This window comes from Aspergillus neoniger (assembly GCF_003184625.1).
Source record: "Aspergillus neoniger CBS 115656 unplaced genomic scaffold BO87scaffold_8, whole genome shotgun sequence".
Taxonomy (NCBI): Eukaryota; Fungi; Ascomycota; class Eurotiomycetes; order Eurotiales; family Aspergillaceae; genus Aspergillus; species Aspergillus neoniger.
Genome location: NW_020291136.1, coordinates 795,401 through 820,032, shown reverse-complemented (window position 1 = coordinate 820,032; position 24,632 = coordinate 795,401). Strand labels below are relative to the sequence as shown.

The following is a 24,632-nucleotide window of genomic DNA, read 5'->3' as shown; positions in this document are numbered from 1 at the left end:
AACTGAAGGGCTAGTATGACCTGTTGTCCCTACCTCATGTATGCCGAACGTATGCTGGAAAGAGCCCATTTCTCGCACCGGATGGGCTTCCGAGGCGAGTCAAGATGTTTGGACCTGCCACAGAGAAGTTTGTTACCGAGGCCTGAACAGCGCATGACTTAATGCCATCTTCTTAGTAGTCCGTCTTGCTCATCTTTCTATCCCAACTGACGGCTCACCCATTCCCATCCAGGCTAGCCCCCTTGCGGGGTCTGCTCGTTCAAATCCGCATGAGGCAGGACCTTCTGATGATTGCCATCATTATTCAGGCTTGGTAAGACTCGCGTGGCATCGATGGGGTAGTAGGGTTTCTGGTCACCCGATAACCCCCATTTAAAGCAGTGGAAGATCTCTCTGACAGGGGTGTTCACCTTTCTCCCTCCAGGGTCCTACATGAGGCTTGATCCAGGCCATCTGTCCGCCATGGTTTCAATCCATGTATTATTACTCACGGCGTCCGTCCTGTCCATCGTGCTCATCCTACGATGCATCTGGACGATCGTGTACCGGCTGTTCTTCCACCCCCTGGCCCATCTACCGGGCCCACTTCTTGCTCGGGCCACGCACCTGTATGCCTTTTGGTATAATATGCAAGGTGGATCATTCTATCTTCAGGTTCAAAAGCTGCATGAGCAATATGGTATGTTCATTGTGCCGTGTGATACGATTGATTCCCTCCTGTTCGCAGCAGTTACTCAAGCAGCGTAGGCCCCGTTGTCCGCATCACACCTGACGAGATCCACCTCAGCGACCCTGAAAACTGCGAGAAGATCTACTACATAGGATCACGATATGGCAAGGACCCTCAGTTCTATGGCGCATTCGGCACCCACAAGGCGACCTTTACGGCACCAAGCCCCGACGTACATCGAGTCAAGCGATCGGCCTTGAACCCCTTCTTTTCGCGCAAAAAGGTGCTTGAGCTGGAGGATATTGTGCAGGAGAAGGCAGACAAGCTGGTCAGGCGCATGAGGGAGTCTTTCAGCTCGACCGGCTGTATTGACCTGCATCATGCCTTTCGAGCTATCTCTGTGGATGTCATCAGTGACTACGCCTTTGGCAATTGTTACGGCTTTCTCAACAAGAAGAACTTTGGAGCCGAGTTCTTTGACATGATCCGAGGCTTTGGTCCGGCATTTTGGTTTTTTCAGCAATTCCCGGCTATACAGGGGCTTTCACTTAGCACGCCGTTCTGGTTGGCCAAGTTGACTAGTGAGCCATTGACGAGGATGATGTTGCATCGTGAGGTTGGTCGTATGTTTTCGATTTACCTATCAGGGCTGACGTCTCCCAGGGTTCTCGTCGCCAAATATTGAAGGTAAAGGACGCTGTTGATCGGGGAGAGAAAGGAAGCCGGTCAACTATATTTCACCAGCTTCTTCACCCAGAGGCTACTGAAGCTCATGTGGTGCCTACAGTGGAGGAGCTGGAAGACGAGGCCTATATCATGCTGGCTGCGGCTGCAGACACAACGGGGAATGCGCTGACCATTGCTGCCTACAACGTCGTGCGGGATGCAGAAATCTATAAACGCTTAACGGAGGAGCTGAAGCAGGCGTTTCCTGATCCGGAAGGGCAAATAGACTTTGTGACTTTGGAAAGATTGCCCTACTTGGTATGCGTCAGATACTCCCATTGATATAACCATAGCTAACGTTGGAAGACCGCTGTTATCAAGGAGGCTCTAAGGTGATATGATACCTGATGAACCGGGAAAGACATTGGCTCACTTCAACTAGGCTATCCTGTGGAGTCCCCGGTAGACTACCACGAGTCGTCCCTGACGTCGGCGCTGAGTTCAATGGCTATCATGTTCCTCCTGGGGTGTGCATCAACCATGACACTATTATTGTCGATCCGCTAACATATGTTTAGACTGTTGTTAGCATGAGCTCGTGGACCATGCATCATAACGAAGATCTTTTTCCACAATCGGAAACGTTTGACCCAAGCCGATGGACTGACCCGGTAATTGGCAAGTCTCTTGAGAAGTACTTGTTCTCTTTCGGCAAGGGGTCTAGACAATGTATCGGGATGCCGTAGGTTACCTCACATGTGAGATTGAACTGTGCTGACATCTGTAGGCTTGCATACTGCGAGCTGTATGTGACGCTTGGCCGACTTTTCCGACAGTTTGACGACTTGAAAACAGCTCAGAAGAGCCGAGAGGAGCTGCGATATAACGACTATTTCTCATCCTATCATCCGGCGGAATACAACAAATTCATTTTCGAGAAGGCACGCTGAGATTTTATTATCTTTTGTGCCTTTCTCATTTCATTTCTTGTCATGTTTGATGATACCACCGCGCCATGGCTCAACCAGTGTCCATATAATGATATCCAAGCCACTTACAACTAAATAAATCGCATTGCAACCCAAACCTCCCACAAACCTCAAATTAAATCCATCTCCAAACCCAAGAGTAAAAACTGAGTCCTAACACTGGTGATATTCCAAGTGAATGTAACCATCAAAATCAAATTCCCTTACCCCCACCTCAACCCACAACCCTTCCGAAGTAGAACACTTCCTCAGCTCTCTCCATCCCCTTGCTCATCTTTTCTTACTTTCCTCCTTCTCGCCTCTTCAACTGTAACCTCTCTCTCCGTCTTACTTTATCTCTTCCCATCCGTTTTCACTCTACCTCAACCACAATCCTCCTCTCTCTATCTACCTTCCCCACACACCACAAGAACATCCCAGTTTACCAAACCCAAACCGCCAAAATGCCCATGACTTGGAATGAAACCAACGATGCTAGAGTACATCCCCCCCGCCCTTCTTCCCCCAAATCCAACCCAACCGAGCACAAACTAACACATCCCTTCCTCACCCAGCTCCTAGTCGGCATCTTAACCACCACGAACGTGAAAATTGATATGCACGCCTTGGCCAACTTCATGGGTCCCGGTATGTCTTCCCCCCTCTTCCCCAAAACCACCCATCCATCCATACTAACACACATACCGTAGGCTGCACCGTCTCCGCCGTCCAACACCGCATCCAGCGTCTCAAGGACAAAGTTTCTACCTCTACTCCCGGCGGTACCGCTTCGTCCCCTGGGACTGGTACTACTAGTACTACCATGACTTCTCCGGGCAACGAGACACCCACTACTCCCACCCCCGCTACTCCTGAGAAGAGAAAGCGTGGCCGGCCCCGCAAGAACCCCGTTGCTGGGGGTGGTGAAGCTAGTACTTCTACTACTGTCTCGTCTGCTAAGAAGCCGAAGGCTAAGCGGGCTAAGAAGGCTGATGGTACTGCTACTGCTACTGCTGCGGTTGTTAAGAATGAGGAGGTTAGTGATGATGATGAGGACGTGCTTTGTGAGCTTGGTGTTCCCGAGACTCCTGGGGCTGAGGAGGGTGGTGTTGGTGAGGGAGATGGAGCTGGTGGTGAGGAGGTGCAGGAGAGTCCGGTTGTTAAGGGTGAGGAGGAGGATGATGCTTGATGGTGGTGTTGGTCTTCTCGCTTCTTTGTGGCTTTCTTGTTTTCAAGATGGCTTGTGGTTGAGGGAATGGATTGGGTGATTTGGGGAAGTTGATGGTTATGTAATTGGCTCGTTTGATGGATGGTGGTTATTTGTGTTCTTTTCGTTTGCTGGATGATGACTTGGGATGGAGAGGGCGTTGGGTTGGGTGATGTTTGTACCTTAGGATAAGTGGTATCTGAGCTATTGAAATTGAGCTAGGCGTTTTCATTTGCAGATTTCACTTGTGTTGGAGTAATTAAGTACATGGTATGAAAAGCAGAATCATCATAACTTCATAATCCACCGTCCAGTTCATCCACCAGATCTTAAGTTCTCAACAACCTCCATAAACCGACTTTGCAAACCTAAGCATCATACAAATCGCCATCATCAAACTCCTCAGCACTATAAACTCCCTCCCCCTTAACCTCCACCTCAGGCACATACTCGCTGGCCGAGCTCTCCCCCTCTCCTTCATCATCCTCGTCCTTCCACTCCACCATTCCAGGCGCAAGCGCACTGGCCTTCCGAACACGCTTCACAGGAGCAACCTCCGCCTCGCTCTCCAAGTCAACCACCTCCATCTTCAACTGAGCAGAGGACCTCGCGCTCATTCCCTTCCCCTTTACGGTCTTGGTAGGGGTCTCCATCCCATTCTCAATTTCAGTATCACTACCTCCTTCCACCTTCATCTTAGCTGGGGTAGGCGTATACTCCCCCACATCTCCACCCTCATCGTCATCATCATCATCGCGCTTCCTCTTCAAAGCCGACCCCATTCTGGCATTACTGACGCGCAACTTGTGAGGAGTAGAGACAGAAGCAGGGCTGGAAGCGGCAGTAGCAGTAGACTTGGTCATTGGACTCCCGGTCTTTAGCCCCTTTCCGATGGAAAAGTGCCCCTCCATGCCGCTGGACTCGCGAGCGGTGTTTCGCATGCGAACGAGCCGCTCGGAGATGGCGCGGGGGGTGGGCATGTCTGTACCGAGGGATTTAGCTGGTTTGTGGTGGTTAGTTTGGGTTTGGTTGGTTGGATTGGGGTAAGTAGTGGAAAAGGAGCTGGGGGGAATAGACTTACGCCATGCTTCGGCCACGCGTTTGGCGTCGACGGAGAGGGAGTGGGTTTCGAGGATTTTGAGGAGCAGCTGGATTCGTGGATGAGTTGTTTGTTTGTTGGTGGGTAGAATGGGTAGAATGGGTAGAGTAAGTAAAGTAGGTAGAGTAGGTAGTGGAAATAGTATAGATGGTGTAGGTTGTGCGTTGGATAGGAAGAGGGGAAAGAGGAGTAGACTTACAAGCTGATCTTTCTCAGGAGTCCACTTCATGGTTGGTTCTTCCTCGTGCAGATAAGGTTTTCTATGTATGTATAGAGAAGCTGCGATATTTTTTGAAGAAGTAGAATAGAGAAGAGTTTGTAGTAGAGACTTAATCACAAAAGCAGAGCGAGTATGTAAGGAAGAGAAAAGTTAAGAGGAAAAGAAGAACTTTACAAGAGACAAAAACAGACTACAAGAAATGGAAGGAGTGGAAAGCAGCTCAGGGTATGTGAAAATACATTTTCTCCTGTGTTCACTATTCTATAGTGAATAGCTGTGGTTCACACAGTGACTAGCGATTTCCAAGCGACATTGACTGGTTATCTTATTATTCATGTATTACTTGCTATCTACTATAGAGATGTCTCTGGTTTCTTCAGCACCGGCTGTGGTCAGTTTCTATCCAGTGTATTCTGCGCACTTTATTTCACTAGGTATATTGTAGATATGCTGGATTCGGTGATGCAGATCTCATCTTAGTCTCGACAGACGATCCCTGTCATCAGGGTGGATGTTTCTGCATGTGCTTATCTTATCCACTTGGCTTTTTTTCCTCTGGCTGCAGCGGATGCTGCAACAATACTTCCCCGAACTCGGCCGTGGATCGGATGCAGACTTGTTTCAGAGTAGAATCTCTTCTATCTACTGTTCCAAATGACTGATCGGATCCGGTGCTGTTGTGGGGATTCTGTGCAGCCAGTCGGCCTTTCTTCCCCGCTGGTGGAATCTACACATCAACTCTGTGGGCAGTGGACAGGTACCTTCTCGGCTGGACCCAGTACACTCTCCTCCTTTCCCACAGATTCAGTGGAGCAGTACACAGTCTTCCACAGAAAATGAGAGAGAGGTACTTCCCCTTCTCTTGAGTCTGCGGGGTTTAGCCTGTCAGCTCAATAAAAGTCATGTCACTAAATCTCAGTGTCTGGGTAGTTCCCAGGCCAACTTTCTGACCTGTCGCCCGGCCGTCTGTTTGACTGGCGGTCATAGCTGTGGTCCCAAGACTGGCTAGTAACCATGCCTTGACATTCACTGAACATCTGGAGACTCGATATGTGTGTTACCTCCACACCGTCTCTGGCATCAATTTACTAAGATTTCTTTTACTTCGCACAACAGGATCTAACCTAATCATCTCGCACTTCCTCATCTCTGATTATTTGCAATTGGCATCCGTTGCAAAATACTGAAAGCACAACACAATGGTCAATTGGAAACAACCCGAGTCAGCCGACCGTCTCTGTGCGGCGCTCGTCGTAGCCCATCCGAGTCTAAAGGTACGGCAGTTTCATTCCCCATGGCTGCATCCCACTAACGTTCCAGCAAGCTCGACTACAATGCCATAGCTACCTACTTCGGACAGGGAGCAACGTACGACGCAATTCAAAACCGCTTCCGGAAAGTTCATTCATTCGCCGATCAACTCCGACAGGAAGCCATAGAACGGGGGATCACTGATCTTCCCGTTGCGAAGGCCCGAAAATCCACTACCGGGAGTATTGCCTCTCCTGCTCCACGAACACCACGTATGGGCCGCAACGGGGTCCAGAAGCCTATCTCCTCTTCCTCATCTCGAAGGAGACCCGCTCCCAGAACACCCGCCATTTTGATAACACCAACCCGAAGCGGAGCTAGTTCAAGCAAAGCCGGACAGTCTATTATGGATGCAATCTCTCTAGAAGATGACATGCTCGATGATGAAAAGACCGATATGAAGCCTCCACTCAAAGCGGAGTCCAGGTCTGCGCAAATCTCAACAATGGCAGGTCCTGCTTCCGACGAAAGCGATGTCGAGATCATTGAAATGCCTCCTTCGCCTCCGGCACTTACAACGGGGAAAACTGAAGACTTCTATGTCTCCACATCAAGCTTCCCTTCTTATCCTAGCTTCAGCGTGGGCAATGGAATTAGCTCAACTGTCAAACGCGAACGTGAGCAAAGTCGCTTGCCGGGATCCGAGGATACGCCCGTGAACGGTACGAATACTACTCCATCAACATCAAGCGTCTTCAGCAACAGAAAGAGTAACAATGATACTCCTCTCGGCATATCCAGTATAGGCGGGTTCGCCCATAGTAGTAGCTCAGCCTATGAGATGGACGATCCATGGAGTGAAGTTGCATGAGAATCGAGATCAAAACAATGCTGCTTTATCTCTCGTTTCTGGAAGAAGTCGATCTGATTCTCCATTGCATAATCCATATAGCTTTCCTTGGTTTCGATTCTGGGTTTTTTTTTTTTTTTTTTTTTTTTTTTTTTTTTTTTTTTTAAGGGCAAGGCGTTCCCTGTACTCTTCTACTCTCTAGATCATATCCTACATCTTACTCTTCCTGTAGTTACCATCACACCTGGCCTAAATTCAGTTCTTTTAATGCACGCGAATGATATTGATGTTAATTACGCACAGTCGCCTCTTCACTTAACGGAGATTCAAATAATATACTTTTTTGTTATATCTTTCAACTCGAAGATTGGAAGATAAAGCACTGATTTTGTAGTATCATAAATCTGCCCTAACTATTGAGACTACTACTACTACTACTACTACTACTACTACTACTACTACTAATATATAATTGCAGTGGTGGTTGGAGAATGTGGTCCACTACTAAGCACTAAGCATCATGATCATGTCCTCGTGCCGGAACAGAACTGGGCTTTTCCCAGAAATTCAGATGATCGGTTATATTTCGTCGTGATGTGAAGCTTCACAACTAGTATGACTGAATCATACCTAATAAAGGTGCCTACCTCTCGAGTACATTCGCTGATGGCATGATTGCTTCCATCCAGAGTGACCTGCCCTGCCCACGAAGAATCAAGGCGGGAACTAATCCATTGTGCTGCTAATGCATACTTGTAACTACAGATTAATGTTCTTAATTAAATACCTCGCTTTTGTTTATATCATCGCATACTGCAGTGACATATGACTAACGCTAAGCTCAAATACTACTAAAAGATCCACAGCCCCACTCACAGCCGAGCCGGCCTCGGCTTCAAGTCCGAGGTAAATACAACGTGGTTGCTCAAGGCGAGAAGATCCCCCCTCTCATCTAATAGTTGCAAAGCAGCATCATACCGGCCATTGGAGACCTTGTTGGAATTGGAGCGGACCATGATCCAGTCAGTGGACGGGTCGGGCCGTCTTTTGAACTCGATCGACAGACACAGGGTGGAGATCGCATATTTAGCGTAGAAGTCCGGAATATGGGTTGCTGGTGGCTGCAGGGGCTTACCGGACGCGGCGTATTAGCAACAACTAGAAGAATGTTGGTATGAACCGCAGCTTACCAAGTCGGAAAGATACGCCAGATGTAACACGTCAGATAGTTTGGAGCCGTCGCGGAAGGACAGCCAGACCTCGCGGTTGTGGCCGCCGAGGCGGTGGCCCCAGAGTCCCTGTGGAGATCGTGGGGCGACCCAGTTCATCTTCGCGGTCACAGGGGTGGAACTGACGACGGGGTCATCGATAGTAACACATTCCGTGAGCCGATCAGGGGGTGGTCGAGTGATTACCGGCCGCGTTTCTTGCGTGAGGCCCTTTTCTTTGCTAATATCGCCGTATGTGAAGATACCGAGAGTTGTAGTTGGGTAAGAGTCGGAGTCCTCTCCCGGCTTAGGGGCATGCGCCAGTTCAACTTGTAGAACGAATTGTTTCTTGGACACTCGTAAAAGAGTGCAAGTAATAATCGACGGGCCAGGGTGAACCATGTGTAGAAATTGGACGAACGCATGAACGGGCTCGGGATACCGGCCTACGCCAAGTTCCTGGTCGAGGAACCTTTGACCGGCGGCCAGCATAATCGCAGTAGAAAATCCCCCAAGGACAGAGCTGCTCTGGTCAACTCAGCCCGTCGAGTGATGGAGCAAGGATGCGGCTGTCAAACGGACGTACTGTTGGGTACACCAGTCCCGTGTAATCTTCACGGCATATTGGTTCCGCGTCCCCGGGACGGAGGACAAAGAGGAAACCACATCCAGCAGGTTGGGTCGAACTCGTGATGACATCCTTGCTCGCCTGCACGTATAGTCGCTAAGGAGTAGTATATAGAGAGAGATTCTTTGGTCGGAGAGTGATAAGGGGGATAGGGGATTTGAGGAGAATTTCAATGCTTGGCTTGCGAGGACAGGCACGAGGGGTGGGAGGTCCTTTTTGACCTGAACGTTGCTCCACGTAAGGGATCAGAAGAGTCTGGATTACCCCACAGGGCGAATGACATGGACGAAGCACTCACGGTAAGTTCACATGTCCCAGATGTACCACCTTAACCGCACGCGGATTTGACAAATCACGGCCCATGGCGGAGAGGCAGCCATGGGTTCGCGCAACGCACTAACGAAGATCATCGGCTGAAGTTCGAACCTCAATAATTAATTTCCCGGGAGCTAAACACTAGCCTATCCATAGCAGGGGGGTAGCGAAAGAAGGATCAGCCCGCCGGAGCCGAAGCAATCCAGGGCAGCCCAGCATAGCTCATATAGCTCATAGCTCAACACGATGAGTGGAATGAATGCATGAGGAGCGCGTCGGCTGAACGGATCCGTCGAGCGGGAACGGGCGGATAACCCTTCCGATGGAGATCAGTGCGGAGAGACACTAAGTGGTTGGTTAGAGATTGAGACAAGCCGAGGTTGAAGTGTAGAAGTGTGAAGGCGAAAGAGGGGAAAGAGGTAGAAGGGGAGAGCGTGAGTTGGGGGAATGGAGATGCCATTTGAAACTCGCCTTATCATATTATTTTTCATTTTTATTATTTTACTTTTTCTTTTCCTCCCAAAATGGACTCGAGAAGCAGATCACGAGGCGATCTCCCGATGCGATAATATGATACGCGGACCGACCAAAGTACTCCGTCGGCTTAAACCATTTTGGTTGCTTCTCCTTTTTTTCTTCTTTTCTCCCCATCTTTTTTGACTCGGGATTAAGAAGTCATCTTGTGCAGTTGCCTGTATAGAAGCATTTAAACCCAGACTACTTCCTCTCGACTGATATAAGATGAGAATGTGGGCTCAAGGGGGCAAAACCCGACCGGCATCATGCGATGGATCAGGGAATCGTTTGTACCCAACTGCCGATCACGTGGGCTGACGCGGACGCGGTGCGGGCGTCGCCTTAATCATTTTGCCTTTCGCTCTTCCTCCTTCCGGTTCCCTATTTCGGTTTTTGCCTCTTTTTTCGCCCGCATCTTCATCTTCATCTTCATCCTCACTCCCTCTCTCCCTTCTATATCTTCCCCTCCCCCTCTCCCTCTCCCTCTCCCTCTCCTCTTCCTTCCACGACAGGTCTCTCTGGGCGCTGCTGCCTTCTTCGTTCGTCTCTACGAGGATCCGGCACCCGGCACTCGGCACCCCCAACCCCGCCGCCCAGTGAGCCATGAACCACCCTGCTACCACCACCCTTTTCACTCCCAACCCCATGCGGCCCGATCATGATCAATGGGGTAGCACACCACAGTCTCCGAACAACCCCTCCACCACTGCCTCCAAAGCAGCCGCCGTTGGCATTATCAAGCCCTCGGCCTCGTTGGATAAATCCACACCGATAGAGTCCCTTCCTTTCGCCGGCCGCGGGAGACAACTCAGCGTCCCCGAGCAGGTGTGCCTGGTCAATCTGTGCGCGGCGTCCATGAATGATGACGATGCTCACAACCATCCGAAATCTTTTTGGATCAAGATCTCCAACAAACTTGAATTGCAAACCGGCCGTCGCTATTCCTGGCAGTCATGCCGCCGCCGTATTCAGACCTACATCTCGAAACGAAAGGCCCACTGGGAGGCGTATGCGAACGGTGATCCGTATCCGGGTGTAGACATTGATACTGAAGTCTGGGACCTACTGACTTCATGGTTGGTTAAATACAACACACCTCGGGATGTGACAGCCAAAGCTCCGCTGGGGGCGTCTGTTGCACTACCCACCAGAGTAGAACCTCAACCCCCTCAGGTCCCGGAGCCCGTCCGGATGGTGCCCGAGCAGGGGTTGGTACAGATCTCGACGAAAATCGAGCGGGTTCTGGTCTGGTTGAAGAGTCTCCCGCCGTTGGAGGACATGGAAGCCATGAGAACATGGACGGGGTATGTCGATCCTCTGGCGGACTGGATGTCTCGCTCCAAAGTCCGGCGGGAGCGTCGATTGGTTTTTCAGAAAACCAAAAATGGCGAAGAGCAGCCTGAGTTTGGTGGTGATGGCCTGACGGACCCGGCTCTGGCCTATTTGCCCCAACCTCATCAGCCCTCTCTTGCACTGCACGACCCCTTGTTACAAGGGACCAAAAGGCCTCGCGAGCTAGATGATTCCTTCGCTGAGCGTCCTGCCCAGCGTATCCGTGTAGACCCTGGGAGCCATCCTTCCGGCAGTCCTTATGCCGAGGAACACGCCGACAACGCCCACCTGAAAAGGAAGCTTGTCGAGTCTTACTTTGAAAGCACCTTCGGCAAACTGATTGACCGGCTATCTGCTCGATTCCGGGCCCAGGGTGCCAAACAGCAGGACGCCCCTGGGAGTTGCGAGGCCATAATGCGCGATCTTTTCAAAGACGTCGGAGTGGCGGTTGCAAAGGCGTTAGTCCGAATGGACGAACCTGCAGTTCAAGATCAGTTACCGAACTGATCCAAACATATATTTAGCATTTAGCGAGTCTTTCGTTGCATATTGATTTTACGCATGATCCTAATGGGTGGTTTTGTGTCATGTTCTGAGTTTGCTCGTTGTTTGTGTGACCTGGAATGTTTATTTTGCCTCATTTGCATCGTTATTACTCATATCTTCTTTGTTCTCATGAGCAGCTGATTGCCCTAGAGATACCCTTTGCATTTGGAGCCCGGATGTCATGTCTTTACGTCGGTTTATTGTTTGGTTTACATCACTGGAGTGAGCATATCTGCATCTTTGTTATTATTAGCACATATGGCATGCATAGGATGAATAGAATGGACAAAACTTGATTTCATATTAGAATTTGGAACCATTAATATGTGTTTCACTACAACACCTAAAAACGACTTTCGACATCTAGTACTTAATGACGTGCCCTTCATTCCAGCTTGACTCGTTCTGTATATCAGTCTGCAAGGTGTGGTTAGCACCAACTCCGAAAATGTCTTCCCCCCGAATACCCCGACTGCCACTTCCGCCACGACCCCATGCAGGACTACTACTGCTGCTGCGTGTAGTAGCTGCAATCATATTCCTTCCTTCACCTCTTCCTTTATAGCTTCCCTCAATAGGTCCAAACCTCATAGCAGTTTCGGTGATTTGGCCGCCCCATCCTCCCTTACTGTATGCACTGCTATGTTATTTTTCTCGTCGATCGATTGACATCTCTTTATGCAAGTAGATCTATATAGTATCAGAGCATCGTCAACACAGTTATTAATCAATATATGCATTTAAGAGGTGGCGTGATGGCAGGGCCTTACACGTAGGTATCACATTACCTCTACTGAAGTGGATCAGACTAGAGGAGTGCATCAGTAGGTGGTTTTTGTGGATAAAGTAGGCCCATATAGATGATTAGTATGCAGGCGTGTAAATTCAGGGCATGTGCTGGGATGGAGTGTCTGTTAAGTTGTTTGACTTAGTTCAGTTTGGCTTTTTTTTAGGGGTTATTCGTGTTCATTAATATTTATAAACATCAACGTATCTTTATCTTTGGTTTTTCTTTCTTCTTCTCTTGTCGTTATTATTGCACCCTTTTCGTCAATGTACTTGACCATGAGAGGGTACTTGGCGTGTTATGCGAGATCCTTCACAAGTAAGGGATATCGAAACATGTTGTCAGATGGAACACGGAGATGACACGCCATCGTGCCTCGATCTGACAAGTTGGAATAATTGTAGGACTGTGGTATCAGTCCAGGATTTGGACATTGGGTATATAATTCAGTCTGGATGGCTTGGCTGAGAGTTGGCACTCTCCAGTACCCGCAATATTTGTTCTATACTATCAGGCAAATTTGAGAATAACGTCTAACCTCCTATGATTGTCCACTCTGAATTCAACGATTAATCCCGCCGAGTGTCGAAATGCCTACACAAAAGTGTTCAAAGAGAAGACATACCGAAAACGACTTCTCTCACTGCTCTCTCGAGACGAGTGTGCTGCTCTACAAGACGCCTATCCGGCGTCCCTTCCGAGTGATACTTGCAAGAGGGAACATCGCTACCGCAGTAAAGGGACTGGTCTGCCTGCATATGTTGTATGCTCCTGTGGGGGTGAGCTCTGGGGCAGGGAAGATGTCCCTGAGTTGAACCAGGCGGCGGTTTTGGGGCATGCCTTACTCCATCATGGTACAGAGGGCGGCTGCGCAGCTTGTATCGAGACTGGTGTCATATTCATATTCCGAGCCTAGCTTCTGAGTTCCAGCGAAGATCGGGAGCTAATAGCGCTTTCGTTAGTTGCGGCTTGTGGGTGTGTTTCAAGGCAGTACTTGCTGTCAACCAGTCAAAACGCCATCAACCAGGACTTCGCCATAGAATGCCCGGGGCCATGCCGGCAGCGCACTCTCAAGTGGTGCCATGGTATGATGCCTAATAAGGCGTTTGATATGCTTGCTGGTGTTGAAGGAGACTTGAACAGCTCATTCCGCAAAGGTTTGGCGTCACTCTGTGATTCTCCAGGGGTGGAGCTCCCAACTGGGTACGAAGATCTAAGGTCTTATGTCAAGGGTATCGCGACTTTCTATGCCTGCTCAGTTATGACAGGGCCAGGCCAGGCCACTGGTCTAGCGGCCCCGATACTGCGCTGGAGCATGATAAATGAGTTACAGTCGCAATTCGATCAAGAAGCTGTTGGCGGAACTTATGATTGTAGCTCCAAGCCTTTTGCGCCTTGGGCCGGGCCTGCTCTCAACAGTGTTTTGCTAACAAAAGCCCGCAAAGACCGACCAGTCCGACAAACGAAGCTCCCTTCGTTTGAGGCATACCTACGTGAACGGCTGGCCGACGGCTTCTGGTATGCAATGAAAGCAGCAGTCAGCTCTCCAGATGCTGACAGGCTCTATCTCACCCGATACTCAACCGGAATTCATGAGTATGCCATTGATCCGGCATGTGCATTTGATACTCTGGGCCACGCCCGGGCACTCCAAGAGGATGCACTGTACGGTGCATGCAGTTATGATCGCCAGCCATTAGACCAGCTCCCGGATTCGAGGTCCGATTCTTACGACGATATTATCTATGCCGCGGGATACTTATCCCTGGCATCATACGTGTGGGGTGCCAATGCGCACCTTGACCTGTTGCGCGGACAAGTCAATCAAACATCTGCTACCCCTCCGCCCGAACACTGGTATGCTCGAGTTTGGCACGATGCACTGTTTGGGCAGTGTACACCTGGGGAGCTATACAAATGGACAGCACGTACAAAAGACCACGGGCGCTTCACTGGGGATCGAGAGTTCACCGGATGTCAGTCTGACTGTAGCTGTCCCGAAAGTTACCATAAATATGGTCTAGGAGCAACATTGTTCTGGGCACGAGAAACGTGGTGTGGCGTATCCTGCCCGTCTGCGCCATTTGATGTGTGGATGTTTGGCTCCTTTGTCGACGGTGTACGGGCTATCCTCCGTTGTGGTGAGGGGAAACATAGCCCTGCACCAGAACCGACCGCGTCTGCAGCCTTGCCCGTCCGGAAAGCATGCATTGGCGGGATTGCACAGGTGAGATGTCATATCATACACCTGCTTGTATGGTGTGCCGTCGATCAACGCTCCAAGACCCCAAGGGCTCTGGCCAAAAAGCCAAAGAGTCGCAGAAAATTCTGGGGATTTGTGTGCAAGCCAATCGGTATGTGAAACGAATAGTGGCAGCTCTGAATTTTGCGAAGAAGTCCGTGTTAGTGTCATAGGTGAACAAATTCGGAAAGGCTCGGGCCAACTTTCGGTATATTGAGTGGATTAAGGGGTAACATACGAGGAATCTCCAAGTTTTCGAGTGCTCTAAAGTGTAAAGAGAGGACATTGGAGGAAAGATGGGGAAGGCATAGACTGTAACCTAGCAAGGATCCTGGCATCAAACTGAAACAAACTTACTTGACTTGGTTGCTGCACCGAAGCAGTGCTGAGAGAAGTGGACCGGGCCGCTCACTATTAGCGTCTGGCTTCTAAGTCTAAGCTGCATCGTACCACTTCTCAATTGTGGCACCGTGGAGTGCATATCCCCCATGGGGAAACATGGAGAAAAGCGTCGCAATGTAGCATTGACAATCTGAAAGCGTCGATCATGAGCCAGAGATCAATGAAACCTGGAATTGTGGAGAGAGGGGAGACTTGTGCTGCAAGAAAGAAGTTGTGTGGAAGGTGCAGTTGAGAGAGGAAGTCGGGCTGTGGGGAGTCGACGTGGGGACGGCAGCGGCAAGCGATGGGGATGTGGGTGATGGGGGCGGACTGCCAGGCAGAGCAGCTAACTACGGTTTGTGGCACGATTTTACACGGTTATTGTCCGATTGACTAGGCCTGCTATGCACAGTCCTAAGTAGTGGGAATGCTGTTGTCTTTAAGGGAAGGTTGGGCCCGATGGCCAGGCTCCTTCCTACGTAAAGCCCTCGGTTGTCTATATACGACCTAAGTCAAAAACCAAACCTAACCTCTATGTAGCCCTATAACCAAAAGGTCACCAGGACCTGACGCCAAAAATGCTAGACAGGAAAACACCACACTGTACATGCGAATTTAATGACACCTAATGGCAGAGAGTAATCCACTGGTCAATAATCTCCTCCATGTCATGCGCAATGCCCCACTGGGAGAACATGCAGCGGAACAGCTTCTGCAACGAGTTCATCTCATACAACAGATTACGCACCGCTCCCATGCCAGGGGGAGAGTCTGTTCGTCCCTCCTCGACAAAACGTCGTGTTTCAGAACCAGTCGAGGGGCGAATGTTCTCGCACCCGAGGTTCAGATCAGCGCGCGAAAGCAGGGCGTCCTGCCAGACAATCGTGCGTGGAAGATGAATATTCGCCACACCAGCAAGAGAGAAGACAACGTATATTGTTGTGGCCGAGAACAAAGAGCTTGGCATGTGGATAACATGGGCCCTGCCTCTCGGGAGTTGTTCGACAATATCTTGTATTGCAATAGCGTGCAGCAAAGCACGACGAGCATCTTCAGTATTGACCCATTTGGCCATGTCGAATCCTGGCTTGATGGTCCGGGAGCCTCCGGAAACGTGTTGCGTAATGTCATATCGGGAACAAACATGTCTGCAGAGTACTGTAGAGTTGATCATGGTGTCGAGACATATCGTATGCCAACGCAGAAGAACCTCAAGACGCTCCGGTGCAGAGAGATGAATACTCATGGTTATAGTTTCATGTACTTGAGCCAATGCTCTCCGGACATCAGAACGGCCGGGAACCCCGACGGCAGCAAGATCGCTTTCATCCGAATCTGACACAAGAGACTGTAGGCCTTCTAGGACAACACGTAATGCAAAGGCAGAAAATTGGAAGTCTAGAGGTCGAAAGCTTCCGATGGGAGGAAAGAGGGAGCGGAACACCAACCGGAAGGATGGTTGTTCCACCTTCTGCGTACGCATGATAGCGATCCATTCGTCGACATTGCCGGCATCGAAGGCAGCTTCGCTGCTGGGGAGATGCAGAGGGTTGGCTACATGCCGAGTAGATGCACTGTCACCAGACATCTGCGCGACGAGGCCATCTAATATATGATACGCGAGTAACGCGCGTTGTTGAATCTCTCGAGCTGCCCATGTACGCCATTTGTACTCCTTTTCTGTGCTGGGCGAGTTTGGGAAAGGCACATTCTCCATGGGAAAAGGGTCGGCATCCAGCATCCCACAGTGTCTTGCCCATAGGAAGCCAAGTGGGCGGAAGACCTGACTCGTCGTACGGATAACCCGGTTCTATGAAAGGTAACTCGTTAGTATTTGTGGTAGAAGTGAATCTTGCAACTTTGATTCACCTTAGACAAGGCACCGTAAATTTGTCCAAGCAGAGCGGTAATGAGGAGCTGTACTCCTTTGCAGACATCGTAAGGGCCTCGATGTGTGATCAACGATTGCCACTAGATGAATGTAAGCACAATAATATCAGTGCAGGCGTCTACGATACTTACAGAGGTTGCTATAGCAGTATGTGCTAAGCGCCATAAAGCCTCCCCCTTAGCTACAGAGTCTTTCGGACCCAGGTATAACGACCCCAATGCCATAGCATTGAGAAGAAGAGGATGTGTACACTCGCGGAAAACGAAAGTTGCTCGATGTAGAACCGGGAACGTGGGGATGAACCGCACGAAGAACATATGCAGACATTCATCTAAGAAGACTGATGTTATCGAGGTCGCTTTGATTGCAGCTGTGACACTTGATGACTAGTGATTTTGAGAATCAGTAATGGGTAGTAAGACCAAGAGGCCTGAGGAACACCCACCGAACTTGTCACCATCTCGGTAACATCCCGCACGGCCTGGTGGCTTCCACCTGAGGGAATTGTGCCTATTGACGACCCTCTGTCGTCAAACGAATTCGGTGACCCGAAGTTCATCCCATTAACATCTTGTACAACTGGTGGGAAGGGCAAAGCCCCTAATGGCATCTGCCATTGGTCGGTAGCATCGGATGACATGATACTTTGAAAGAGATTCTCTGAGTCAGGCCAAATCAGGGCGAAATCAAGATCGGAAGCTGCATGTTGCAGGCCCGGATGTTGCTCAGCCTGGGACGTCTCCCATGCCTGATTAGATGCAGAGGTAGAGACTATGGGCGGTGCTGGGGCGCGGCTGGCATCCCAGGGCAGAGCATCCAAAGATGTCGTCTGCGGAGGAACATGTACGGATGATTGCTGTACTTGGGCCTGTTTGGCGTTGGCCGCGCGGGTGTGAAGCTTTTCATGCCGGGTCAGAGCGTCCTGGCGGGCAAAAGGTCGCCGACATTCTTTGCAGATGAAAGGCTTCGATCCCGTATCTTAGGCGCGGCAAGTTAGCCATCATGACTTGCATGGAACACCTCCCACAATTACTAGGGCGGAATGCAGTGGCGATCATGTCTGCTCAAGCAGGAAGGAAATCAACAATGGCGGTATGCTTACGACAACGTTCATGTCTCTACAAGCCAGCATTAGTGATGTCTCCACACCATAGGATTGGCACTAGGGGCAAGTTACCCTCAAATGTTCTGCCTTAGAGAAGCCCTTTTGACAAACGCGGCAAATCAATGTCTTGACCGCCGATGTGGTGGTGGTAGGGGATGATGTGGTTGATTGTGGCATGGCGACTAGAGGAGCCATAAAAATAGATAGATCTAGATCAAGTTGATTCCGACTAATAATGACACACAACCCATCCACGTTACCCAGCGAGCAAGATAGTCGAAGCAAGGGCCAGCCAGCTAGCCAGTCACCACGATAAAGTGGTGATAACGAGGGATAAGCCAAATAAGATACAGGCTGGACAGGCTGGGGGCGAAAAGGGGGGGGAAATCGTGGAGAAGGAGGGAACTAAGCAGGTGGTTTTGTGTCAACAATAGAGAGAAGAAGCCGGCCTGAGTTGTGGGGCAGAAAATGTGGTGGCAACGCTGTTGCCTTGGCTCTTGGCACGTGGACGTCACACAACCGTATCGGTACACGGCGGCCGGGGTTATTTGCCTTGTAAAAGCGCTGAAGCTTGTAAGTTCCTTACGTGTCACACCCCGGCTCTGGAAGACGGACTGGTGTCAAGGGCCAAAGCGTTAAACTCCACTCAAACTCGCTCCTACTCCAGACCCCGTCTACGTATTTGGTGTGGGTAATTAGCACCCACCTAATCTTGACTAGCAGTAGCACAACTGTAGTCCCTACTAGACGCGTCCTAAACATCCTTTCCCACAAACTGATCGATCACACCTTGTTTCCCTTTCCCCTTACATCTGCATAGAGCAGACGCAAGTTTGTAGGGCATAGGAGCTACTAGTGTTTGATAATCCACTCTCCCCCAGGCAGACATAATAACCAATTCCTGGTCACACGGTGATTTCATCATCACACAATGAGATCTGCCCGAGCAGTTACCGTCCGCATATCGCTTGACGCCGGCTGCATGGCCAAATACTTTGTAATCCGTTTCACTCGGCAAAGTTGGCCCCAAATCTGGTCAGCGGAATAACCGAGATTTGGAGGCAAAACATTGGTCTACCATGTCTCCTCCCCGGAAGGGGCGCATCCACTCCAAAGACTTAACCCGCCGCCGCCATGGCCGAATGGGTCGCTACTAGAACCATTCTGGATTCTGGATCTCCCGAGTCATCCGCAGTCGGGCCCTCGGTTATGTTGCTTCTGGCGGCGATACAGTCTCTGGCTTTGGTCCGGCCAATGAGCGGATCTTGCGCTATCCTCAATGACAGAACATGGTGACCATTGCTGCTTTCGTGACCGGACTGTGCCGTAGGAAATCCTCCGCATCTTCCCCACGAGTTGCCCCAACAGTACGCGGGACTCGCGGGACTCGTCACTTTCAGGTTTGATCAACCCCCAGTAAGGGTACCACCAGCGCCCCCAGTGATAGGTCAATCCCCCGGTGAGCGTGGAACCCTCCCTCTTCCCCCGGTTAGAAACATTTTGTGTGAACCGATTAGTTGCATAGGGAGGCACGGCTCTTCCCTCTTAGGCATCACATAGGTTCCCTCCATCTCCTCCTCTTCTCTGTTATTCTTCCGTTCCCCTTCCTAGACTCCTGAGACGACCTGCATTTCTTGGATATCTCAAGTGTCGTGAGTCTTTAGAAAGAATTGCCACTTTCATTGTCCCACAAGCCCCCAGTTCAGGGTTCTCCTTCTCACAATATGTCTGGGGCCATGGAGATGCACCCGTCTCAGACACCTGCAAAGGAAAATGTCGACTTTGTAGAGAGCACAGAAGCAGGCATCCCATCGACATATGCCGATATCGTGTCTTCTGAACTTTCCAAGGCACACCGTGACTATCTGATGGAACGTCATGGGACGTTGGAACTCGATCCTATCCCCAGCATGGATCCTGCGGATCCTTACAATTGGCCGTCGTGGAAGGTATGTGGTGCTGAAGGATCTTTTTGCAGAGTGTTGAAAGGTTTCGTGAAGAAGCGGCCATGCTAACGGGTTTTTTCGACGCGTTTTAGAAAATTGCAAATCTTCTCCTAGTAGCTTTGCATGCGTGCATGGGCACTTTTGCGGCAGCAGGCATCATCCCGGCTTACCAAACGTAGGTTCAACTGGAGCCTTCGCATTGCCCTTAAAATACTGACCACAAGACCAGAATTGCAACTGATTTCGGTGTTTCGGTGAACGACGCGAGTTATTTGACCTCCATCCAGATTGCAGTCCTGGGTGTAGCACCAATTTTTTGGAAACCGCTGTCCAACCGCTGGGGACGTCGCCCTATCTTCCTCCTTTCCTTAATCTGCAGTCTCGTCTGTAACGTAGGATGTGCGGAAAGCACTAGTTACGCGTCCACGGCTGTATGTCGGGCTCTGCAGGCTTTCTTCATTTCCCCTGCTTCAGGTAAGACGCAATGCTTCCCCCATCGTGACAAGGTGTGCTAACGGCTGCGGAAGCGATCGGAAGTGCGGTGGTGATGGAGACGACATTCAAGAAAGACCGAGCTCGGTACATGGGTATATGGACGCTATTGATTACGCTGGGAATCCCCAGCGGGCCCTTCATCTTTGGCTTCGTTACGTATCGGCTGGGCTACCAATGGATTTACTGGATCTTGGCAATTGTAAGTGTTCCCATAACCCGATCGGGTTACTGGTCCAACGATGGAAGAGTCTTCCGCTGACCTAATTCGAACATTCAGATCAACGGTGTCCAGTTCATCTTGTATCTTTTCCTGGGTCCTGAGACCCGGTACATTGGAGGTGACCATGACCCCGAGCAACCTGCTTGGGTACGGGAATATGCTCAACTCCGACGCATTGACCCTACGCCCTTGTCGTTCAAGGAGTTCTTCAGACCCCTGGGCATGGTCACGCATCCTTGTATTGCCATTCCCACTGCCGCATACGCCATGGTGTTCTGTCTGGGCAATGTAATGACAACTGTGGAAGTCCCCAGTTTGCTGCAGACCAAATTTGATTTGAATGCTGAACAGCTAGGACTCCAATTCCTAGGTCCTATCATCGGATCTCTTTTGGGTGAGCAGCTTGGTGGTTTGTTGTCGGACCGCTGGATGAATTTGCGTGCAAAGAAAATTCACCGCAAGCCGGAACCCGAATACCGCCTGTGGCTCAGTTACATCGGCTTCGTCCTGTGTATTGTGGGCTTGATCGTATTCCTTGTCTGCACCCAGGAGTCGACGGAGGGTCACTGGAACGTAAAGCCGGTCGTCGGCATTGCCATCTGCGCTGGTGGCAACCAAATCGTAACGACTGTTCTTGTCACGTATGCAGTGGATTGTTACCACAAGGAAGCCGGCAGTGTCGGAGTATACATCACGTTTGTCCGACAAATTTGGGGATTCCTCGGACCGTTCTGGTAAGTATCGGATGCATCTCTGTGCTGGTCACATATGGGCAAATGCTAATTGGTGTCGCTTAGGTTCCCATCCATGTTTGAGAGTGTTGGTGTAGCACCGAGTGCTGGCATTTGTGCGGCACTTGTTGCGGGTGTCAGTATCATTCCGACTATGATCGTACACTGGCAAGGACGGAGCTGGCGTCCGCCCATTGAGTAAACCGATGACACGAATCCCTTTCCATCCTCATTTGCGTTGTTCCTCCTTTAATTCCAACTTTGCATATATCTTTTTCTTCAGAGTCGATTTGGCGTGTTGCTTTCGGAGACGACCTTGGCGACCATAGACCTTCTACATGTCAGATATAGATGGCGAGCATGTATATAGACATATAACGATATGAGCGTGCACAGCAGCGAAGCAAACAAAGACACAACATATGAATCTGAAACCTCGATCGAAGTGAACAAGAATTGAATACAACCAAAAGAAAAGATAATCGGCAGAAGTATAGTATAATATAGAAGTATAGAAAAAGAAGACCTCAAGCGAAAGGGAAAAAAGAAAAAGGAACCAAAGAACCCAGGGGATTAAGAGTTTATCCCTCCTAGGTCCCGCCGTAGTTATATACTCACTCCGAAAGAGGTAGGAATGGGAATGGAACTAAACCCACATTGAAAAAATTTCGACATAACTTTCCTATTAGTAGTAGATAACTAGCTATTCGATGGATCACGGCAATTTCGATTCGAGAGCTGCCAAAGCGATTCCCCCCGAAAAAGTGGCCCGTCCGATACTATGGTTTGATAGTATCGGCAAAGCGAATGGGGGAATGTAAATGAATAGCACCCGTAGTAGTGTGGTTGTTGCTGCTAGTGTCAGACCACGCCTACATTGTGCAGTTACTGGCCCGATCGGCTGGCCCGATGTCCGCCGATGTTAGCTGCTATCGGGAAGGATTCACGGCGTCCGGTTCGCTACTTGCGCCTTTACGGAATGCTTGCACGGGATTTATTATTGCATTGCCGGGATGTCTTTATTTTTTATCACTCGTTTATTTCGATAAATTATGTTATTGCTATTGTAGACATACAAATCTATACATTTACTGATCTACCAGCTGTCAGGAAGAATTCAGCACATGGCCCGATTACTTGGCTTTCTCAAGCTACTACTTGCTGAGTGGCCAGCAATGCAAGGTTACTCCCGGAAGTTAACCACAAAACTCCGGTTCGGACTGGTCACGCAGTCGCTCGGCATAGTAGCGGAATTGATTTACTCCGCTAGGATAAGATTTTATCCTCTCCTGCAGATGTTGACTGATTTTGTGTATGTGAATCGGCAATTCGTGGTGCAGTCTTTGAGTAGCTTGCATTCTGAGGACGAGTTTCGTTTATCCATCCCATGCAGTGATGGTAGTGAAGGGATGGGTAAGGAGTTACACGGGGAAGGAGATTACGTGGATTATTTTACGGATTTTTGTTGTTGCTTCCAGGACGGTTTCTGGCTCTTTAAGGATTGGTGATTAAGTGCCTGAGGCTTTTACTTATAATTGGTGTGCTGGGATCAGGCTTAACTCTTTCCTCCTTGTCAGCTGCCTTCTTCTCCTTGCTTCTGTCCTGGCTTCCGGCCTGCAGCAGCTAGCTGCAAATGCATGAGTGCTAGGCAAAAGCTTGAAAGTGGCTGATTGTGGGGACCTTAGTCAGCGTGGGGTGTGGATGTGGGTGGGAGGCAAACCACCCACATCTGTTGAGTCGGAGGATTATGGCGACAATGTAATGACTCCTTGCATCATAAAACTTGTCACCTGGCTTCATTATAGTTACGCATGTAAATATGCATTGGAACAATGAACCTGTTCATTGGTATCCGTACAGTATATACATCTCTATGCTATTCTTGTATAGTAGTATGTCTCATCATAATCCGTAAATCCCCACCCGTCTCATAGTACCATTATCATAGTGTTCATGCCTGGTTCTCAATCTTCGTGATGAGAGTGCCGACGTGAGGCTGCAGCTCGACGGCGAACTCGTCGCCGTGCTTGAAGAACTCCTTGGGGTTCTTGGCGGCGCCAACACCGGGGGGAGTACCGGTGAGGATGATAGTACCGGCAGGCAGGGTGGTGCCCTGGGACAGGAAGCTGACGAGCTGGGGCACGTTGAAGATCAGGTCACTGTTCAAAGTTGCTGGTCAGCTTTTGTTCTTGATACACACTATTTGAATGGTAAAAGGGGAAGACATACGTCAAGGGGCAATCCTGAAGGACCTTTCCGTTCTTCGATCCACGAATGTGGAACTTGCTGGCATCGGGAACCTGGGCAGCGGAAACGAGGACGGGACCTGCGAAAGTTCATCCATCAGCACGAAAAGCAATATCACCTTTATAATAGGCAAACTGTACCGATGGGGCAGGAGGTGTCGAAGCCCTTAGAGAAGCACCATTGGCTCTGGTTCATCTGGTAGGTGCGGCTAGAAATATCGTTGGCCGCGGTATATCCGAGCACGTAGTCGAGGGCCTCGGCCTCGCTGACATCCTTCGCATCACGACCGATCACAATGACCATCTCCGACTCGTAGTCACCCGTGTTGTCGATCTGGGTGAGCTTGGGCAGAACGGTCGGGGCGGGCCAGGGGTCCGACAGGGCAGTCGAGGGCTTCATGAACAGAGTGGGAACATCGGGGATAGACAGCTTCATCTCAGCGGCGTGGGAGACATACTGCGCGATCGGTTAGTTTCTTGCGCCTCCGCTGGACAGCTATGCTGCGATCAATGTTGAACCTACGTTCAGTCCAATGCATCTGATGGAGCCGACTTCGCTCTGCGCCAGAGGCGAGAGAACGCGCTCAATGGTCTCGGTCGAGTCGGTCTTCTGGCCGGGGCTGAGGACGGAGCTACCGGAGAAAGGGCGCACAGCGACATCCTTGCCCTGGTAGACGGCCAATCCAACATCCACGGCGGCGTCGACGGGCTCACCGATCAGAACCTTAGAAGGGTTCGACTTGGGGACGAAGCGCACGAGGCCTAGATGGCGTTAGCAACACAGCTGCAGAAGCAAGGTCGTGTCCACATACGCGAGAAGGTAGATGCGACCTTGGACATGATGAGTTTTTGTGAAGAGGAAGGAGGGATTGATGAACAACAGAAATGCAAGTCAGGGAGCAGGGATCAATTGAGGCGCTGTCTCTTTTGAAGTACGCTCACGGGATATTTCTACCCCGATATCGTCGCGGGGTGCAGTTCTGGTGGCCGGCCGGGAAGCTCAATGCGCGCGGGGTGGGGGGGGCAAGCAAAGTGGGAGGGGCAATCCCTCAACTACCTTTGCCGGTGGGAACCGACCCGTTTCTCAGCAGCCAGTCCGCATTCGACTTCCT

The 24,632-nt window shown here is 50.2% G+C and overlaps 10 protein-coding genes across 10 annotated transcripts; 6 read left to right on the top strand and 4 right to left on the bottom strand.

The window, feature by feature from the left end:
• Positions 1-217: 217 nt before the first annotated feature.
• Positions 218-2,402, top strand: BO87DRAFT_457140 (cytochrome P450). Its single transcript, XM_025628779.1, has 8 exons — positions 218-303; positions 412-679; positions 748-1,286; positions 1,334-1,654; positions 1,703-1,728; positions 1,779-1,863; positions 1,915-2,078; positions 2,124-2,402. The coding sequence occupies exons 2-8, from the start codon at positions 433-435 to the stop codon at positions 2,284-2,286; spliced, it is 1,545 nt and encodes a 514-aa protein (XP_025482306.1). The 5' UTR covers positions 218-303; positions 412-432; the 3' UTR covers positions 2,287-2,402.
• Positions 2,403-2,768: 366 nt separating this feature from the next.
• BO87DRAFT_423801 (uncharacterized protein) lies at positions 2,769-3,493 on the top strand (the record flags this gene model as incomplete). The annotated part of the gene is made up of 3 exons (XM_025627191.1): positions 2,769-2,804; positions 2,880-2,952; positions 3,015-3,493. 3 exons carry the CDS (start codon positions 2,769-2,771, stop codon positions 3,491-3,493), a joined length of 588 nt encoding a protein of 195 aa, XP_025482305.1.
• Positions 3,494-3,879: 386 nt separating this feature from the next.
• BO87DRAFT_423800 (uncharacterized protein) lies at positions 3,880-4,839 on the bottom strand (the record flags this gene model as incomplete). Its single annotated transcript, XM_025627190.1, has 3 exons — positions 3,880-4,511; positions 4,593-4,659; positions 4,810-4,839. The coding sequence occupies 3 exons, from the start codon at positions 4,837-4,839 to the stop codon at positions 3,880-3,882; spliced, it is 729 nt and encodes a 242-aa protein (XP_025482304.1).
• Positions 4,840-5,842: 1,003 nt separating this feature from the next.
• On the top strand, positions 5,843-6,976 carry BO87DRAFT_457139 (uncharacterized protein). Its single transcript, XM_025628778.1, has 3 exons — positions 5,843-5,882; positions 5,947-6,104; positions 6,155-6,976. Exons 2-3 carry the CDS (start codon positions 6,030-6,032, stop codon positions 6,950-6,952), a joined length of 873 nt encoding a protein of 290 aa, XP_025482303.1. The 5' UTR covers positions 5,843-5,882; positions 5,947-6,029; the 3' UTR covers positions 6,953-6,976.
• Positions 6,977-7,705: 729 nt separating this feature from the next.
• Positions 7,706-8,988, bottom strand: BO87DRAFT_374519 (thioesterase family protein). Its single transcript, XM_025622801.1, has 2 exons — positions 8,122-8,988; positions 7,706-8,061 (listed from the first exon to the last, which is right to left on the bottom strand). Exons 1-2 carry the CDS (start codon positions 8,629-8,631, stop codon positions 7,804-7,806), a joined length of 768 nt encoding a protein of 255 aa, XP_025482302.1. The 5' UTR covers positions 8,632-8,988; the 3' UTR covers positions 7,706-7,803.
• Positions 8,989-9,787: 799 nt separating this feature from the next.
• On the top strand, positions 9,788-11,777 carry BO87DRAFT_374518 (uncharacterized protein). The gene has a single exon (XM_025622800.1). It carries the CDS (start codon positions 10,202-10,204, stop codon positions 11,435-11,437), a length of 1,236 nt encoding a protein of 411 aa, XP_025482301.1. The 5' UTR covers positions 9,788-10,201; the 3' UTR covers positions 11,438-11,777.
• A 1,076-nt stretch (positions 11,778-12,853) lies between these two features.
• BO87DRAFT_395063 (uncharacterized protein) lies at positions 12,854-14,494 on the top strand (the record flags this gene model as incomplete). The annotated part of the gene is made up of 6 exons (XM_025625165.1): positions 12,854-12,953; positions 13,004-13,153; positions 13,199-13,420; positions 13,475-13,549; positions 13,709-14,380; positions 14,421-14,494. The coding sequence occupies 6 exons, from the start codon at positions 12,854-12,856 to the stop codon at positions 14,492-14,494; spliced, it is 1,293 nt and encodes a 430-aa protein (XP_025482300.1).
• A 1,017-nt stretch (positions 14,495-15,511) lies between these two features.
• Positions 15,512-17,835, bottom strand: BO87DRAFT_395062 (C2H2 type zinc finger domain protein; the record flags this gene model as incomplete). The annotated part of the gene is made up of 5 exons (XM_025625164.1): positions 15,512-16,696; positions 16,756-16,857; positions 16,909-17,163; positions 17,223-17,755; positions 17,811-17,835. 5 exons carry the CDS (start codon positions 17,833-17,835, stop codon positions 15,512-15,514), a joined length of 2,100 nt encoding a protein of 699 aa, XP_025482299.1.
• Positions 17,836-19,289: 1,454 nt separating this feature from the next.
• BO87DRAFT_405063 (putative MFS transporter) lies at positions 19,290-21,699 on the top strand. Its single transcript, XM_025625911.1, has 6 exons — positions 19,290-19,831; positions 19,921-20,003; positions 20,058-20,302; positions 20,356-20,522; positions 20,601-21,277; positions 21,341-21,699. The coding sequence occupies exons 1-6, from the start codon at positions 19,607-19,609 to the stop codon at positions 21,474-21,476; spliced, it is 1,533 nt and encodes a 510-aa protein (XP_025482298.1). The 5' UTR covers positions 19,290-19,606; the 3' UTR covers positions 21,477-21,699.
• Positions 21,700-23,117: 1,418 nt separating this feature from the next.
• On the bottom strand, positions 23,118-24,542 carry BO87DRAFT_374515 (fumarylacetoacetate hydrolase family protein). Its single transcript, XM_025622799.1, has 5 exons — positions 24,333-24,542; positions 24,044-24,282; positions 23,662-23,977; positions 23,504-23,600; positions 23,118-23,433 (listed from the first exon to the last, which is right to left on the bottom strand). The coding sequence occupies exons 1-5, from the start codon at positions 24,358-24,360 to the stop codon at positions 23,226-23,228; spliced, it is 888 nt and encodes a 295-aa protein (XP_025482297.1). The 5' UTR covers positions 24,361-24,542; the 3' UTR covers positions 23,118-23,225.
• Positions 24,543-24,632: the final 90 nt, after the last annotated feature.

Coding starts and splice junctions, on each gene's coding strand:
- BO87DRAFT_457140 (XM_025628779.1), top strand. CDS start 433: ATGAGGCTTGATCCAGGCCATCTGTCCGCCATGGTTTCAATCCATGTA. Junction 1,287..1,333: donor GGATGATGTTGCATCGTGAG/GTTGGTCGTATG, acceptor GACGTCTCCCAG/GGTTCTCGTCGCCAAATATT. Junction 1,729..1,778: donor GTTATCAAGGAGGCTCTAAG/GTGATATGATAC, acceptor CACTTCAACTAG/GCTATCCTGTGGAGTCCCCG.
- BO87DRAFT_405063 (XM_025625911.1), top strand. CDS start 19,607: ATGTCTGGGGCCATGGAGATGCACCCGTCTCAGACACCTGCAAAGGAA. Junction 20,004..20,057: donor ATCATCCCGGCTTACCAAAC/GTAGGTTCAACT, acceptor CCACAAGACCAG/AATTGCAACTGATTTCGGTG. Junction 20,523..20,600: donor TTTACTGGATCTTGGCAATT/GTAAGTGTTCCC, acceptor TCGAACATTCAG/ATCAACGGTGTCCAGTTCAT.
- BO87DRAFT_374519 (XM_025622801.1), bottom strand. CDS start 8,631: ATGCTGGCCGCCGGTCAAAGGTTCCTCGACCAGGAACTTGGCGTAGGC. Junction 8,062..8,121: donor TGGCGTATCTTTCCGACTTG/GTAAGCTGCGGT, acceptor GCGTCCGGTAAG/CCCCTGCAGCCACCAGCAAC.
- BO87DRAFT_374518 (XM_025622800.1), top strand. CDS start 10,202: ATGAACCACCCTGCTACCACCACCCTTTTCACTCCCAACCCCATGCGG.
- BO87DRAFT_457139 (XM_025628778.1), top strand. CDS start 6,030: ATGGTCAATTGGAAACAACCCGAGTCAGCCGACCGTCTCTGTGCGGCG. Junction 6,105..6,154: donor TAGCCCATCCGAGTCTAAAG/GTACGGCAGTTT, acceptor CGTTCCAGCAAG/CTCGACTACAATGCCATAGC.
- BO87DRAFT_374515 (XM_025622799.1), bottom strand. CDS start 24,360: ATGTCCAAGGTCGCATCTACCTTCTCGC. Junction 23,601..23,661: donor CGACACCTCCTGCCCCATCG/GTACAGTTTGCC, acceptor GAACTTTCGCAG/GTCCCGTCCTCGTTTCCGCT. Junction 23,434..23,503: donor CTTCAGGATTGCCCCTTGAC/GTATGTCTTCCC, acceptor AACTTTGAACAG/TGACCTGATCTTCAACGTGC.